General features: G+C 45.1%; 1 protein-coding gene across 3 annotated transcripts in view; it reads left to right on the top strand.

The window, feature by feature from the left end:
• The window catches only part of MBD5 (methyl-CpG binding domain protein 5), a 54,462-nt gene that overhangs the window by 26,038 nt on the left and 13,824 nt on the right, over positions 1–14,600 (top strand). For all 3 annotated transcript variants that reach the window (XM_026040865.1, XM_026040863.1, XM_026040864.1), the window contains 2 exons: positions 417–2,555; positions 13,307–14,335. In XM_026040865.1, coding sequence (XP_025896650.1) covers positions 417–2,555; positions 13,307–14,335 — 3,168 coding nt within the window. The remainder of the gene's footprint in view (positions 1–416; positions 2,556–13,306; positions 14,336–14,600) is intronic.

Genomic DNA, 14,600 nt, shown 5'->3' with positions numbered 1-14,600 from the left:
GCCCGTTGTACAGGGATGCAGTAATGCTGGGGACTCGGGAGCAGAGCATGGAGGTGGGTGTTACAGGGAAGAGAAAAAAAGCTGAGGGAGAGGGGAGCATTTCTAGGAATCTATGCTTGGGAAGGACTGTGCTAAAATAACCTTATATAGGTGGTAAGTGTACTTGAAACGTAGGATACTCAAGATTTAAAGTAGTTTGTTCATTTTCACACAGTGTTTATATGGGATATGGAGTTAACCTGTGGGCAACCACACTGTGGGAGCGTGACGCACCGTGATTTAGGTATTATTGCTGGTTAGACAGGAGTTTAGTTAAAAGGCTTTCTGGCTTTCACAGTTCTTTCCATGCACTGTAGTTTTGCACTGGATTGTGATTTCCGATATCTAACTGGTAACTTTTGTGGTTTTAATATCAGGTGCAACTCCAGTAGTTCCTACTCGAGCAGCAACTCCAAGATCGATGAGGAATAAATCACATGAAGGAATTACAAATTCTGTGATGCCAGAATGTAAGACTCCTTTCAAGTTGATGATAGGGGCATCTAGTGCCATGGGTAGGCTTTACGTGCAAGAAATGGCTGGAAGCCAGCAACAAGAACTTCATTCTGTCTATCCGAGGCAGAGATTGGGTAGTAGTGAACTGGGACAGAAGTCTCCATATCGTGGCAGTCATGGTGGGATGCCCAGTCCAGCTTCATCAGGATCACAGATATATGGAGATGGCTCCATCTCTCCTAGGACTGACCCACTTGGAAGCCCTGATGTTTTCACAAGGAGCAATCCCGGTTTTCATGGAGCACCCAACTCCAGTCCTATTCACATGAGCAGGACACCTTTATCTCCTCCATCAGTAATGCTACATGGTTCTCCCATACAGTCATCCTGTGCAATGGCTGGAAGGACTAATATACCTCTTTCCCCAACCTTGACCACAAAAAGCCCAGTAATGAAAAAGCCCATGTGTAGTTTTTCCGCTGGTATGGAAGTACCACGAGCAATGTTCCACCATAAACCGCCCCAGGGCCCCCCACCTCCTCCCCCTCCACCTTCGTGTGCCCTGCAGAAAAAGCCATTGCCATCAGAAAAGGATCCGCTCGGCATTCTGGACCCGATTCCCAGCAAACCGGTGAATCAGAATCCCGTGATCATCAACCCGACGACTTTCCATTCGAACGCCCACTCTCAGGTACCCGTGATGAATGTAAGCATGCCTCCCGCCGTCGTCCCCTTGCCGAGTAACCTTCCTTTGCCCACCGTGAAACCCGGCCACATGAACCACGGCACTCACGTTCAGAGGGTTCAGCATTCGGCTTCCACTTCCCTCTCCCCGTCACCAGTGACGTCCCCCGTTCACATGATGGGGTCCGGGATTGCGAGGATCGAGGCTTCTCCCCAAAGATCACGTTCCTCTTCCACGTCATCAGATCATGGAAATTTCCTGCTGCCTCCAGTGGGACCACAGTCGTCCTGCAGTGGTATTAAAGTTCCTCCCAGGTCCCCACGGTCAACAATAGGGTCACCCAGGCCATCTATGCCATCTAGCCCTTCCACCAAGCACGATGGACTCAATCAATACAAGGAGATCCCCAACCCATTAATTGCTGGAATGAGTAATGTATTAAATCCTCCAAACAATGCAGTGTTTCCCACTGCATCGGCTGGAAGCAGTTCCTTGAAGAGTCAGCCGGGTTTGCTGGGAATGCCTTTAAATCAGATCTTGAACCAGCACAACGCTGCCTCTTTTCCAGCAAGTAGTTTACTCTCAGCAGCAGCCAAAGCACAGCTAGCAAATCAAAATAAACTTGCTGGTACCAACAATAACAGCAGTAGCAATTCTGGACCTGTTGCCAGTGGTGGCAACAACGAAGGACACAGCACTTTAAATACCATGTTCCCTCCTGCCGCCAACGTGCTCCTACCAACAAGCGAAGGGCAGAGTGGTCGAGCAGCACTGCGAGACAAACTGATGTCTCAGCAAAAAGATGCTCTGAGGAAGAGAAAGCAGCCGACCACCACGGTGTTGAGTTTGCTGAGACAGTCTCAGTTGGACAGTTCTGGAGCCTCCAAGGCTGGATCCGATTTGATAAGGAAACAAAGTCAAAGCTCATTTCCCATCAGTTCAATGTCCCAGTTACTGCAGTCCATGAGCTGTCAAAGCTCTCACCTGAGCAGCAATAGTACCACCACATGTGGGAGCTCAAATCCTGTTTTGCCTTGCTCTGGCAACCAGATGCATTTTGCAGACACCAGTGTGAACCCGGGCGCTCTGCAGAACTCCCTGGCTCAGAGCCTGCCCTTGCGAGGGGAAGGCGGCCACTGCCAGAGCTCCAGCACTAACTTTGTCCACGGGACTAGCCCGGCCTCCGCCAACCACCTGGCGGGTTTGATCACCCAGATGCAGGCGGGCGGCAGCTGCGGGATGCTCGCGCAGCCGGGAGTGGCGTTAGGAAACTCGCTGCATCCCAACCCACCTCCGCCGAGGATCCCGGCCTCCTCCGCCCCAGTGATCCCCAACAGCCTTGTTAGCAGCTGCAATCAAAGCAGTCCTGAAGCAGGTATGTTTCCTTGTGAAAGGATACCCAGGTGTTTGACTGTGTGCAAATATATTTTGGCTGTTTTTAAGTGGATTCTTCCTGCATATCTACCTTTGAAATCTGAATTCACCAGTATAAAAAATATGCACGTTTCATGCTGATACCCACTCAAAACCATTAAGAAAAAACAGTGGTAGACTAAAGTCTATCTCCCTTTTCCTGTACAAAAACATCCTGTCCTCCTTCCTGTGCCCACTCTTTGCTTCTCTTAACTCTCCTCACAAATAAAATTCATGTGCTCTTGTACACACCTAGGCCTCACATTTCTTCAAACAACTGCCCAAATAAATTGTTTTTGCTGCATGTCCTGCTGCTTCAACTAGTTAGAATCTGTTCCCAGCCAGGTATGTGTTCTCTGCCACTTGTTTTAAATACCCAGTGCTATTTAATCATCTCTAATGAGATTAGATGATTAGAGCAGCTACTAGGGGTACAAAAACTTGCAAAATAGCCTTCCTTGGGGCTGGGCAATGGGGAGAGTGTCAAGCCTGTGTTTGCCTTGGTTGTAATAATTGTGCTAAGTTGGTAATTAGATGGTTGGATAACCTGTGCATTTGGTTGGAAGAGGGTAGCGAGCTTTCCTGGTTTATTCATCACCGAGTCTCCCAGAGGAGGCAGGTTTGCAGCTCCTACTCTCCTTGTGCTGTTTGAAGATAGAAGGGAGACATCGCAGAAAGGTGGATTTCATTTAGCTCCTGCTGGCTGAGCAAAGTACACGTTTTTGGATGGTGATACCGTGTTAATTTTGTAAGCGGAAAAATCGTCCCCACTTTATGTCCATCTCACAGCTCGGTTAACTTTCCAAGTGTTCACTTGATACAATCCACAGTCAGGTGGCATCAGGTCAGGTGGAAGGAGCATAAACGTGTGGGTCTCCTCTTAGCCCAGGAAGGGCCCGGCCGCCTTCCAGGGCTGCCTCCCAGAGAGCTGCTGATGCCTCAAAACACGGAACCGACTTAGATAACAAAATCTTTTTTCTAAAATGATGCTGGCCACAGTTTCTAATGGCTTTTAATGGTTTCTCTCCATTCCGGAGGAAAAAAAAGGCTTTTTTTTTTCATTTTCCGTAGATATTTTGGTGGTTTATGTCACAAGCAGACAGCTAGTAACCTTTTCATGGTGGTTCTGTCTTGACAAGCTGACAAAAAAGAAAAGTATTCCAAGATTTCAGGATCCTTGCAGGAAATATAGGCTGGGCCTGATTAACAAAATTTGTGTGTTATTTAAGAATTATCAATAAAACGTTAATTAAGGGTCATTCAAGTGGGCTTCTAAGAACAGAGAATCTAAACACATCCCCAGACGGGACCTTTTTGGCCCTGCGCCATCCCAGCGGCTGAGGAGAACCCCACGCACACTGCAGTCCAGGGTTGTATTTTGGTTGCATTTTGCAGTGGAATGGAAGCATTCCCTTCTGGAAGCGCTGCCCTTGCTGCTGGCTCACTGCTAGTGAGTCTGACTCCGGGCCTGCCTAGGAGGCTCCTCTCCAGGGCGGTGCTGGGGCTGCTGTGCCGGTTGGATTCCCGCTCCCCATTGAAACGAGAGGTATCTCGGCGCCGCAGGAAGGTCGGGGGTCTGTCCCGCACGGAGGGGCCGCAGGGCGGTGGTGTCCGGGCTGGAGCAGGGTGAGGAGCCGGGGTGCAGAACCAGGGCTGCGACGCCTCCGTGCTCCCCCTCTCGCCTGCTCCGCTCGGTTTTGCCATTCTGCTACATCCCTTGCCTGTTTCTGGGCCAGTTTTCAGAATAGCTGCTCATCAGAATATAGTTCCTCGGAGGAAAAATACTGAGAATCTCCACAATTAGCTGGCTGGTTATTGCTTGGGCTTTTAATTACGCTTTAACCATAAGAGCCCTCTTTGGTTATTCTGCCTTTGTTTGCAGATAGTATCTTTACCAGGTAAATTTCCGGGTAATTTTCAGTATGAGTGTGATAGAATTAGCAGTGAAATTCATGTTGAAATAAGTTTTTCTGTTCATGTGGTAGAGGCTTTCAGGCATGTTCCTAGTTTGAGCACTTGAAAACCAGTTGCATTTCTATTAACTTTTTATGTTTTATTGACTTTCCAGCTATCAGGTCTACCTTGTGTGTGTTGCCAACACTGTTTAGTAACAACTACCTGATAGGAGGCAGCAAAGTGGCAGCAAATCTATATAGATTATTTAAGGCTATTTATGTGAAAAGAGTCCATTTTCATCCAGGAGATTGAGTCCTAGGCTCATACCTGCACATGGTCAACGTTACTGTTTATGTTACGTTAACCTTTTACACTGTATTTCTCATTGTTAATCAACCTCTCCTAGTTCTGAAGGAGATTCTGAAGGTAAAATCCAGCTGGCTAATTTGGCAGCTTTAAGATTTATTCATTAAGCCACTCAGAAGTAGGTTTGTATTTGTCTCTTCTTTCTGTAATGGGAAGATAGCACTCTGGGTCGTTGCAGACTCTGGTTCATTTGCTTTATTCTTGCTGTTGGAACACGGAGGCCTTCACAGCATAGAAAGTGTGTGTGTAAGTGTGGAGCAGTTGACATTCCGGCTGGGAACACACAATGCATAAAGGATGGCATAAAGGCAAAGGACTGGAAAAACTGTTTGGAAGCAAAGTTGATAAGGGAAACCAAGGGGACTAATCTAATAACCATAGCTAATAGGATTAAAGATAAAAAGGTATCTCAAATATCTGAATATCAGAAATATAAGAAGCTCCAGGTCTAGAAGTTTTGTAGTGACAAATAAAGGACAGATACGTATGAGGAGGAAAAATGTCTTGAGGCTATTGTGGTCCTAGATCCAGGATACTACAGTTTAACTGGTGAAACTTAGAGACTGGAAGAATAGTAAGATAATAAGGAGGAGCACATGTGACCATTTAATTAGGAGTTTCTTTTCCACTCAGACAAAACCCATATTAAGGCAGCCAAGTATAGTGCAATATAATTTGGAATACAGAATTGAGCATGGAACGTCATCTTGGAAAACAGTGCCTCGAAGGAGTCTCTGATTTAACAGCCTTAGTGCAAACTGTCAGGAAAAAAAAAATAGAGAGGTTATGCAGGTCTTTGGAAGCATGGAAAGGGAAGCACGCAGTGAACCCCTGGCAGAGATGGATGTAGGATACACGCTGGGTGTGTTGGCAGAGACAGCCCGAGCGTGCAGAGGAGCTGGCTTAATGATCGGGGTGGTCTCCCCTGGCCTTGCTCAGGCCATTCCCAACCCTCTGCCATTGGAAATGTTCAGTTTGCTCCTGCTTTTGCCGGTGGCACAAAGCTGAGTCTCCCATGTAATGAATTGTTTTAGTCTGACAAAAAGGTTTGTGCTTAATGCAGTGAAAAATACTGGCCTATGATGTAAAGGGCATTGCTTCCGATTCTCATCTCTGTGAAGCTGCTGTTCCTTTCTCCTCATTGGTTTTTAGTGAGGGGCAATTATCCTTCCTTACCTTCCAGGAGCATCAGGAACAGAAATGCTTTAAGTTGTGAGGCAGGTGGAAGGGATGAGGTGCTTGAACCATATCCGTATTTGGGTGGTTTTTGGAAACTGAAGCATAAATTCTAATCTGAAATTTTCATTAGGTTTACTACTGGATGTAGTAGCAACCTTCTGCATAGTGTGGGCCCTTGCTTCTCTGAAAGTTGTCTGCCTATGCTTAAAACCTGATGGGTTGTTCTAGAAAATACTGAATGTAACAGCATGGTCAAAGTTTGCATCGTGGTGCAAACCACTAAGCGTCTACCAAATGCCCTATTCACATACATGAGCCTTTGGATTTGCTCCCTCAAATTACTTTTACATGTCACTGAAATATAAAATCAGTAGAACCTTTCAACAGATTTTAAAATTAGGAGAGTGGCTGGCTGGCAGCCTGCTTGAGACTTGCTTTGTCTGAGAGAAGTCTCCTATTAAATTTCAATCGCCTCCAGACAGGATGCCAGCAAGGTACTCTTCTAATTATAAAGCAGATTGCAGCGCTCTATTGATTTCTGTCCTTCAGTTTATTTAAATGTACAGAGACACTTTTGCTCGGGAACAACAAAAATTATCATTATAAGGAGTTACTGTTACTTGAAATTTAGCACCACTTTTTTGATATTCATCTGTGGTCCAATGTGACTGTTTTAGGAAGGGGGAAAAAAAGACATTCATTTCCTATTCAAATGAAGACCCTAAAGAATAGGGGAAATGTTTCCTAGGGAGTCTAGGATATCCAGGTATATGACCTGTATGGTAGGTCGTCTGACTGGTATCATTGGATATTCCAATAATTTGCTCTTTTTACTCTGGATGGAAGAACACAAACCCACTCACATTCTCCAAACATAAAGGCATGATTGCCTTAATAGTCATCAGTGATGAGATTAGCTGCAACCAGAATAGTTAATGTGTGACAGACCCTTATGCAGATGGTGCAAACTTACTTGCTACCATCATGTTTGCAGTAGGTGGAGAATTTAGAAGTGGAGTAGAGTTTTCTAATTACCTTTATTTATAAAAACAAGTCCACGGTGCTGAGCTCCTCTTGCTGAGCACCTGATGTGCTTAGGCACATGCCTCCTTTTATTTATTTCTTCATTTTTTCTCCCATTTGAATTTGCCATTCACTCCCAATAACCTGCACTTGTGGTTACCCAGACTCTTGTCAGGTCAGTGTGTGTTTTGACTGCCATGCCTTTTTACAGCAATTTATCAATTTATATGCAGTTGGCAGGGACTGGGCTCCTGGGTGAGGGTTTTTTTTTTTTTTTTTTTTTTTTTTTTTTTTTTTTTTTNTTTTTTTTTTTTCTTAAAATAATTTGCTAGAGTGAAAAATACTTGAAAAATACTGAGTATCAGGAATGGGGTGGTTGCAGGTTAGGACTATACGATGATGCAGCACCCTGCCCTTTGGGTCCTGGTAGGCTCCTTGGGCGATGGGTGCTGCCTGTCGAGGATGGTTTGTGGTTGCTGAGTCACTTCCAAGGGAATCTGATAGGTTCCTGTTGTGAGAGCCACTGGGTTTTGTTCAGCAGAGGAAGAAAAGAGCGAAGGTTTCAGCAGACAGCTCGTTGTGTGACCTGGGAGTTAAATGTCACTTGGATTAGGGTTTCAAACCAGGAAATGTTTTAAACTTAAGCATGCAATACAGAAAATACCAATTGTAAAATACTGCTAAGTGCATTTTGGGTTTAATACGCAGAATGATAAGGACTCACAAATTTCAAAAGTGTATACATAAGATTTATTTGGTTTTAAGCTCTTAAAATGTTTTCTATATTCTATATTGAAAATGATTTCTATATTTCTATATTCTCTATACATTTGTCTTAATGATCTGGAGCAGGTCCTCCCCTAAATCACAGCAGAATACAGCCCATGTTGTTTGGTGGGGGAGTTGTTTATTTCTTTATTTTAATTTACAGGTTTTGATTTTTGAAGTGCTTTCCTGAAAGGAAAAGCCCAATTTTTTTCAGCACTTTTAATTTCCTAAGTGCCTGATGTAATACCTGTCTCCTCCTACAAGTTCCATCAATGCAACATTGCAGCTTGTGAAACGTTAGGATGCATAACAAGGAGTTTACATAGAGAAATGTAAAATATTCTTTGCATTACCACCTTCTAATTGCTATATTGGAATTGCAATTTTGTGTTTTATTGCAGAAATACAGTGTAGTTTCATGTTCTTTAATTTTGTGGAAGTGCCTAGGAAGGCTACAGCAATTTGCTTTCAGTTTGAGTTGCCTGGTTTGCAGGGAGGTCGCTCCTTCCTCACTGTATATAAAGTTATTGGTGCTCCCACGTAATTTCATGCAGACAAAATTCTCCTCCTGCTGCAGAAATGTTGCTTTGCTTTTGGCTCTCGCTTTGCTTAGTCTGAAATCCATGGCTCGCATCCCACTTTCCAGAGACAGCCGGTGGCGCTTGCTGTGCACCTCTTGCTGTTGTTTAAAAAATACAGTGCGGAACGAGAGGGATGTCTGGTAATACCCCACCAGCCTGACACCAATGTCATCCCTTTCCTTGTATCCCATCTGCCTGCTCTTGTTCTTGTAAAATAAGAGCAAGAAATTGAGAACTTTTGACTAACGTTTCCGCGCTCCTGAGCCCACAGGACCTTAGAGCTAGGAAGGAAACTAGGGAACTCTCCCTTTTCTACCTCCCTGGAGCTCAAGGGTAGACTAATAGCGTAACTTGGGGGAAATAGGGAAAAAAGTGCATCCCGGGCCCTCCCGGGAACCCACATCAGAGCCTGGGGTCAGGATCGCTACCCCGTTACTGATACTTGATCCCTGGATCCCGTTTTCCTCTCCAAAACTGCGCTTGCTGTTTCCGTTTCACCTGCACCGAATGCAAATACTGCCCCCAGTGCTGTCACCATCTGCTGTCCTTGTGCACTGTGCACAGTTAGTGTGCAGAGTGTAAGGGAAATGAATAACCCTGCCAAACCTGGCCGTTTGTCAGGAATTGTTGTGGATGCTTGGGATATGGTATATGGAGCTCTCTGAAATCCCTCCGATTTGGAGGATTTTTATATGTACTTACAAATGCCTTTTAGATATGCAATATGCAATTCCAAATGCTAGCATTTAGGCCTGTTAGATTGTAATCTTATCTACTGAGCTGAGTAGAATGGAGTTCTAGTTGTCATATTTAAAGCAATTTTAGAAAAAAAAATAATACTAGTCTAAAAACTTTCTCAGGGTTTCTCCACACCCCAAGCAAAGGTAGCAACCCAAGGGACTTACAGACCTGCGTTGCAAATGCAGCATTTGGCCTGTTCGGCTGTTCAGTTTTGGGTACCAACCTCCGTATAATTCCACAATGTATTTCTTTTGTATTTGTATTTATTTGTGTTTGTATTGTATTTATTTATTAAGTTGAAACTAAACAGTTAAAAACAGGCGCTTCCAAGCCAGAGCCAGAGCATGTATGAAACTAGTCCTGCGTAGACTCTTCTTATGGGAGAAAAGCAAATAGGGATGTAGTGTACATGCTTACATATGCTTACATATATGCTTATACAGATGCTTACATATATGTTGCTGTCATCCCATGGGAAAGCAACACTGATATCAGAGTGATAAATACCTCCCACTCTGATCCCCTCATTTAAAATGAGTAGAGAGAGTGAATCTTCCCGATTTCACAGTACATATGTCCTATACATGTATGCAATATATGGTACATACGTGCTATATTTCATAGTATATAGCCACTGATTTCATAGGACGTGTGATGCTAGTGCATCTGCTTACGGATTCCTCTCAAACGGCACTTCAGAAAGAGGAGCCAGTGCGGTTCACAAAGGCACAACCCACATGGGAAAAGAAACCTGTTTTCAAAGGAAAACAAAATAGAAATGCACAGAAATGAAAGCCAAAACCTTTAAAAATGTATATCCTCTTGATTTTTTAATTCCCAAAGCATTAATTTGACCCTCCAAGATGCTAGGCTTATTTCTTATCTCTTCTACTCACAGCACTGTGAAGGCAGTTCCGTTTTCTCAGTGGCTGCGAAGGCCTTTGGCAGAGCTTTCAATCTGCAAGGTTGGGAAGCCTGCAGTTGCCCTCAGCTTTCTTTCCTTCTATTCTGACTCCTTCATCTTTTTTCATTCTGCTTTTGCTCTAAGAACTTCTCGTTATTGAGGACTTGATTCCTGAGATAATCGCGTATCTGGTGCCTTTCCCGGATGCAAAACGTCATGTTTTCACAAAACTTATGCTCTCCTCTTAGCTTTCACGTCCCTTTCACATTTCTCACTGCACTTGAGGTCGCAGTGTTGGCGATCCCAGCGTCTGGAATTGCTGCGTCTACTTCCCCCCTCTCTGCCATCCTATGGGGCCCGAAGGAGATGCAGGTGGTCACAGTCACAGCCCTCTTTTCCTTGTGACCTTCCTGGCCGAGGCCCTCGCTCACAGTGACCCTTCCCACCGACCTGCACTGTGGGCTCCTCGCCTCATCCCGCCCTCCTTGAAAATCCTCCTCAAGATAACGTATGGTCCAAGATACTGCTTCAATTAAAAGGCCTCTTCAGACTCTGGCATCCGTTCCAGATCGCCTTAGTGCTGTCGCCTGGTTTTGCAAGGCCCCTTCCTGGGATTTGGGCTTCCCATGTCCAAGAGTATAGTTGATCTCGTGACAGATGGGGGAGATAGACCGTGTGTCCGTGCGGGCCCCTCGCGCTCCTTGTGGCTCTGCTCCCCGTGCTGGGCGTCACCTCGTACCCGATCTCCTCAAGAGTCAACACGATGAAACTGCTCCTCTTCACCCTGGATCTCAAGAGACTTTGTCTTGAAACGAAAGGAAAAAGCAGTTCAGAGGTTTCTCCCAAGAGCTGCATGATTCTTCCCAGGGATGACAGCATTTTGCACCTTGCTTCAGAAATTTCAGAACTTACATGTGTTTTATAAGGGAAAAAATAAACAATTTGGTATTTTGTCTTTTGAGTTGCAGTGAAGATTTGAAAAGATGTCCAGCAGTGCTATATTTTAATGAGAATGGCTTTGCATATGTTTCTCCATCTGGAATATTGACTTGTTAGCGATGATGTTTTGGAAGAGATTCACAAATTATATCCTGCCAGCGCCATGTACTGGTGCAGAGAGGTTTCTCCAGGATGCAGCTGTGGAGAGCATAGGAGCTGCAGAACTTTCCAGTTCTCCACAACTTTTCCATCCCGATTCCTGCTGCGTCCTGCTGGAGACAGGTCCAGGACGGGCAGCAGCTCCTTGCTTCTGAAAAGCAGCCTTTAAATCTCTCATTTCTCAAGCCTGGATTGAAATAAACATTTTCTTCCTACTACTCAGGTTCCATCAAGCTTTTCTTTCTCCCAGTAGCAATTAATTAATTGCCTCATTAAAGTGGAGGGAGGGCAAGCGTTGAAGGCCCTGTAGACCTCTGAGGTTAGGTTTCTGGAAGTAGGGCTTAATGAGGGATAAGAAATAGACTGTTTTTCAGTGAGAAAAAAAAAACAGTTTTAGAATTCTGAGACACTCTTTGGTGTGACCATTTACCTGAGTGGAATGTGAAATATGATCATAAATAAGTTAGAAATAGATTAGTCCATGCGAAAACCCTGAATTAGGTTTTTATTCATAAGCGCTAAATATAGAATAGTTTGCGTAGACCTGAATTAAAAATCTACCCGTGTGCTGCTGAAAACACTGAATGAAGTTTCCTCTAGGGAAGGCTTCCCTGTTCGCCGAGGAAAAGACTTGCATATAGAAGAGACCTGCATATATCATCTCCTCCCGACTGCAGGAGTAAGAGTTCCTAAAGAAAAAAAAGAATAGCTCTTGTATTTGTTAAATCTGTGGTTTTATACATGAATCCTGGGAGCGTTAACGCTGAATAATCTTAAAAATAGATAGATGAATAAAAATAAAGCTTTTCTGTTTTGTAAGTGAGGAAAGTCTTCCCCGGAGCGCAGCGTGCTGCGGCCGGCGTGGGTCACCGCGGGCTCACCCCATGACATGGAGACTGTTAGAAATAGGACTGGTTTGGTCGTGAAAGGAAAAGAATTTGCTCTTTTACACCAAGATCCAAAAAAAATTACATTCCTTTTCGGAAAAGGTAATTTAAAATATTTCAAATGTTTAAAAGAAAAAAGTGAGTTATATTTTAGTTGGAATTTCTGGGGGATTTGTGTAGCTGAATTTGGATAACCAGAGTTTTCAGGTGTGTGTTAGGAATAAATCATACTCGTTAACACATGTGGAAAAGGATTCCCCTTGTAATGCTCCTTTCTGTAGCCCCTGTCAGAGACACTCGCTCTTAATTTTCATGTTTCCTTGAGTTGTCAGCACCTCGCCCTACTTACCAGTTAGTTGCATATAACTTTTTGAATAGAATTTCTTTGGAAAAATACTTGCTACCTTTGGCTCTTCCTCACATTAGCTATGCATACAGGCAGTTTGGAATGGATAATAGTTACATAGCATCAAGACCAGAGTTTGTTTTCCTATGTATTTTTAATGTTCATTCGCTAATGCGATGCATAAAGTGGAAGGGCATCTCTCAAGGTAATTTTGTTTGCTTTAATTCTCCTTGTCCCCCCTCATGTTTGTTTTGGGTGTGATCACATCACTGCAGCACTCTCCCTCAATTAAAAGGAAATGCATAATTTATTTTAGACTTCAACTTTCAACAGCTGGTCAAAGTGCTGTTGAGATACAGGGAAAGGGGGGAAGAATAATAATGCTTCTTTGGGGAACACCCTCCCAGTGAATCAATCTAGTTGCCAAGACTTGGCCTTTCCTTCCATGCTGAGTGACGGATATGATGAGGCCACTCCAATTAGTTGTGTTTTTTCTCAATAAATAATGAGGTGGGAGGACACTTCCCCCAGCAGCCTCCATGTCTCCCGTGGATCCTTCGTCCTTGCAGTTCAGTTCACGCTGGTCCTCGGCGCTAATGATGTTGTTACAGTTACTTTCAGGTTCACACGAATAGAAAAGTATAATAAATGAACTCCTCTTGCTGCTCAAGCAATTTGAGGAAAATACAAGTATATAGTTATGTAATTTCTGATGAGATGTGGCTCAGTATGTGGCTGGGCTAATTCATTGCAGATTCCGCGATTTCTGAAAAATACTGCAATTTGGATGCTCACAATGTTTTCTTTTCTATGCACAAGTTTCAAACATGTCTCTGCTGGATTAACCTGGTTACTTTGTGACTTTGATGAGTGTTTTCCCAAAGGCAGCGTGCTACTAATGTGTTTTGCATTTTTGCGTTGCAGGGGTTTCGGGACCGTCATCCTCTATAGCCATAGCTGGCACCAGCCAACCCGCCATCACGAAGACAACCTCTGTTCTTCAGGATGGCGTTATAGTCACCACTGCAGCGGGGAACGCGCTGCAGAGCCAGCTGCCCGTCGGGAGCGAGTTCCCCTTTGCCGGCCACGAACACTCCCTTCATTTCCCACCGAACAGCGCTTCAAACAACAACCTTCCACACTCCTTGAATCAAAACCTCCTCAATTCTCTGCCCATCTCCTTGCCAGTGAATCAGCAACATCTCCTAAACCAGAATCTATTAAATATCCTGCAGCCTTCAGCAGGAGAAGGCAAGTCCGAGGTCAACCTCAACCCCCTAGGTTTGCTCAACCCCAATGTAAATGCTGCTCTAGCCTTCCTCTCCAGTGACGTGGACGGGCAGGTCTTGCAGCCTGTTCACTTCCAGCTCCTAGCCGCCCTCCTGCAGAACCAGGCCCAGGCAGCTGCCATGCTCCCCCTGCCATCCTTCAACCTGACCATCTCAGAGGCGGCGCAGCAGCAGAATAACCCCCTGCCCGCCGTAGCGCCGCTGACAAACCCACCCGAGCACTTGCCGAGCGCCCCGTGCGAGAGCAGCCGGGCCGAGAGCCTCCTCGCCACCCCCCTGGGCGCCCCCGGGCCGGGCTTTTCGGGCGCCGACACCACTTCCAACCCCCTGCTCCTCCCGGCCGTCTCGGCGGCCTCCGCGTTAATGGCCTTGAACCCCCAGCTGGTGGGAGGTGTCCTGAACGCCGCGGCGGGCAGCAGCGCTCCTCATCCAGAGCTTTCCATAGCCACCTCCTCCCAGGCCACCACTACCACCACCACCACCTCATCAGCAGTGGCAGCACTGTCTGTGTCCACCCTGGCTGGTGGCACAGCAGTGGTGTCAATGGCAGAAACATTGCTCAACATATCTAATAGTGCTGGGAATGCATCTGGTCCAGCTAAACTCAACAGTAACTCTGTGGTGCCACAGCTGCTAAACCCGCTACTGGGGACGGGTCTGCTTGGTAAGTTCAATTTACTCGCCGATATAAAAGAGAAAAAATAAAGAAAGGGTTGGGGAGGGGGAAATTGTGACTCTAGTTCCTATTGTTAAAGAATCCACTTCATTCTACTCTTATGATAAGGCTTTTCTATGTTACAGCTTGTTCATTGAGAAAAACGTAACTAGTACTGTAAGAAATTCTAAATACGCGCTCCTTTAATTCAGTACTGCTAAATGCTGGTTTGGAAATTACCTTCTGCTCTTAATTCTGATGCCACCTAGACCTG

Source organism: Nothoprocta perdicaria, unplaced genomic scaffold (assembly GCF_003342845.1).
Source record: "Nothoprocta perdicaria isolate Ctin4 unplaced genomic scaffold, notPer1 scaffold_27, whole genome shotgun sequence".
Taxonomy (NCBI): Eukaryota; Metazoa; Chordata; class Aves; order Tinamiformes; family Tinamidae; genus Nothoprocta; species Nothoprocta perdicaria.
This window is presented reverse-complemented; position numbering and strand designations above follow the sequence as displayed.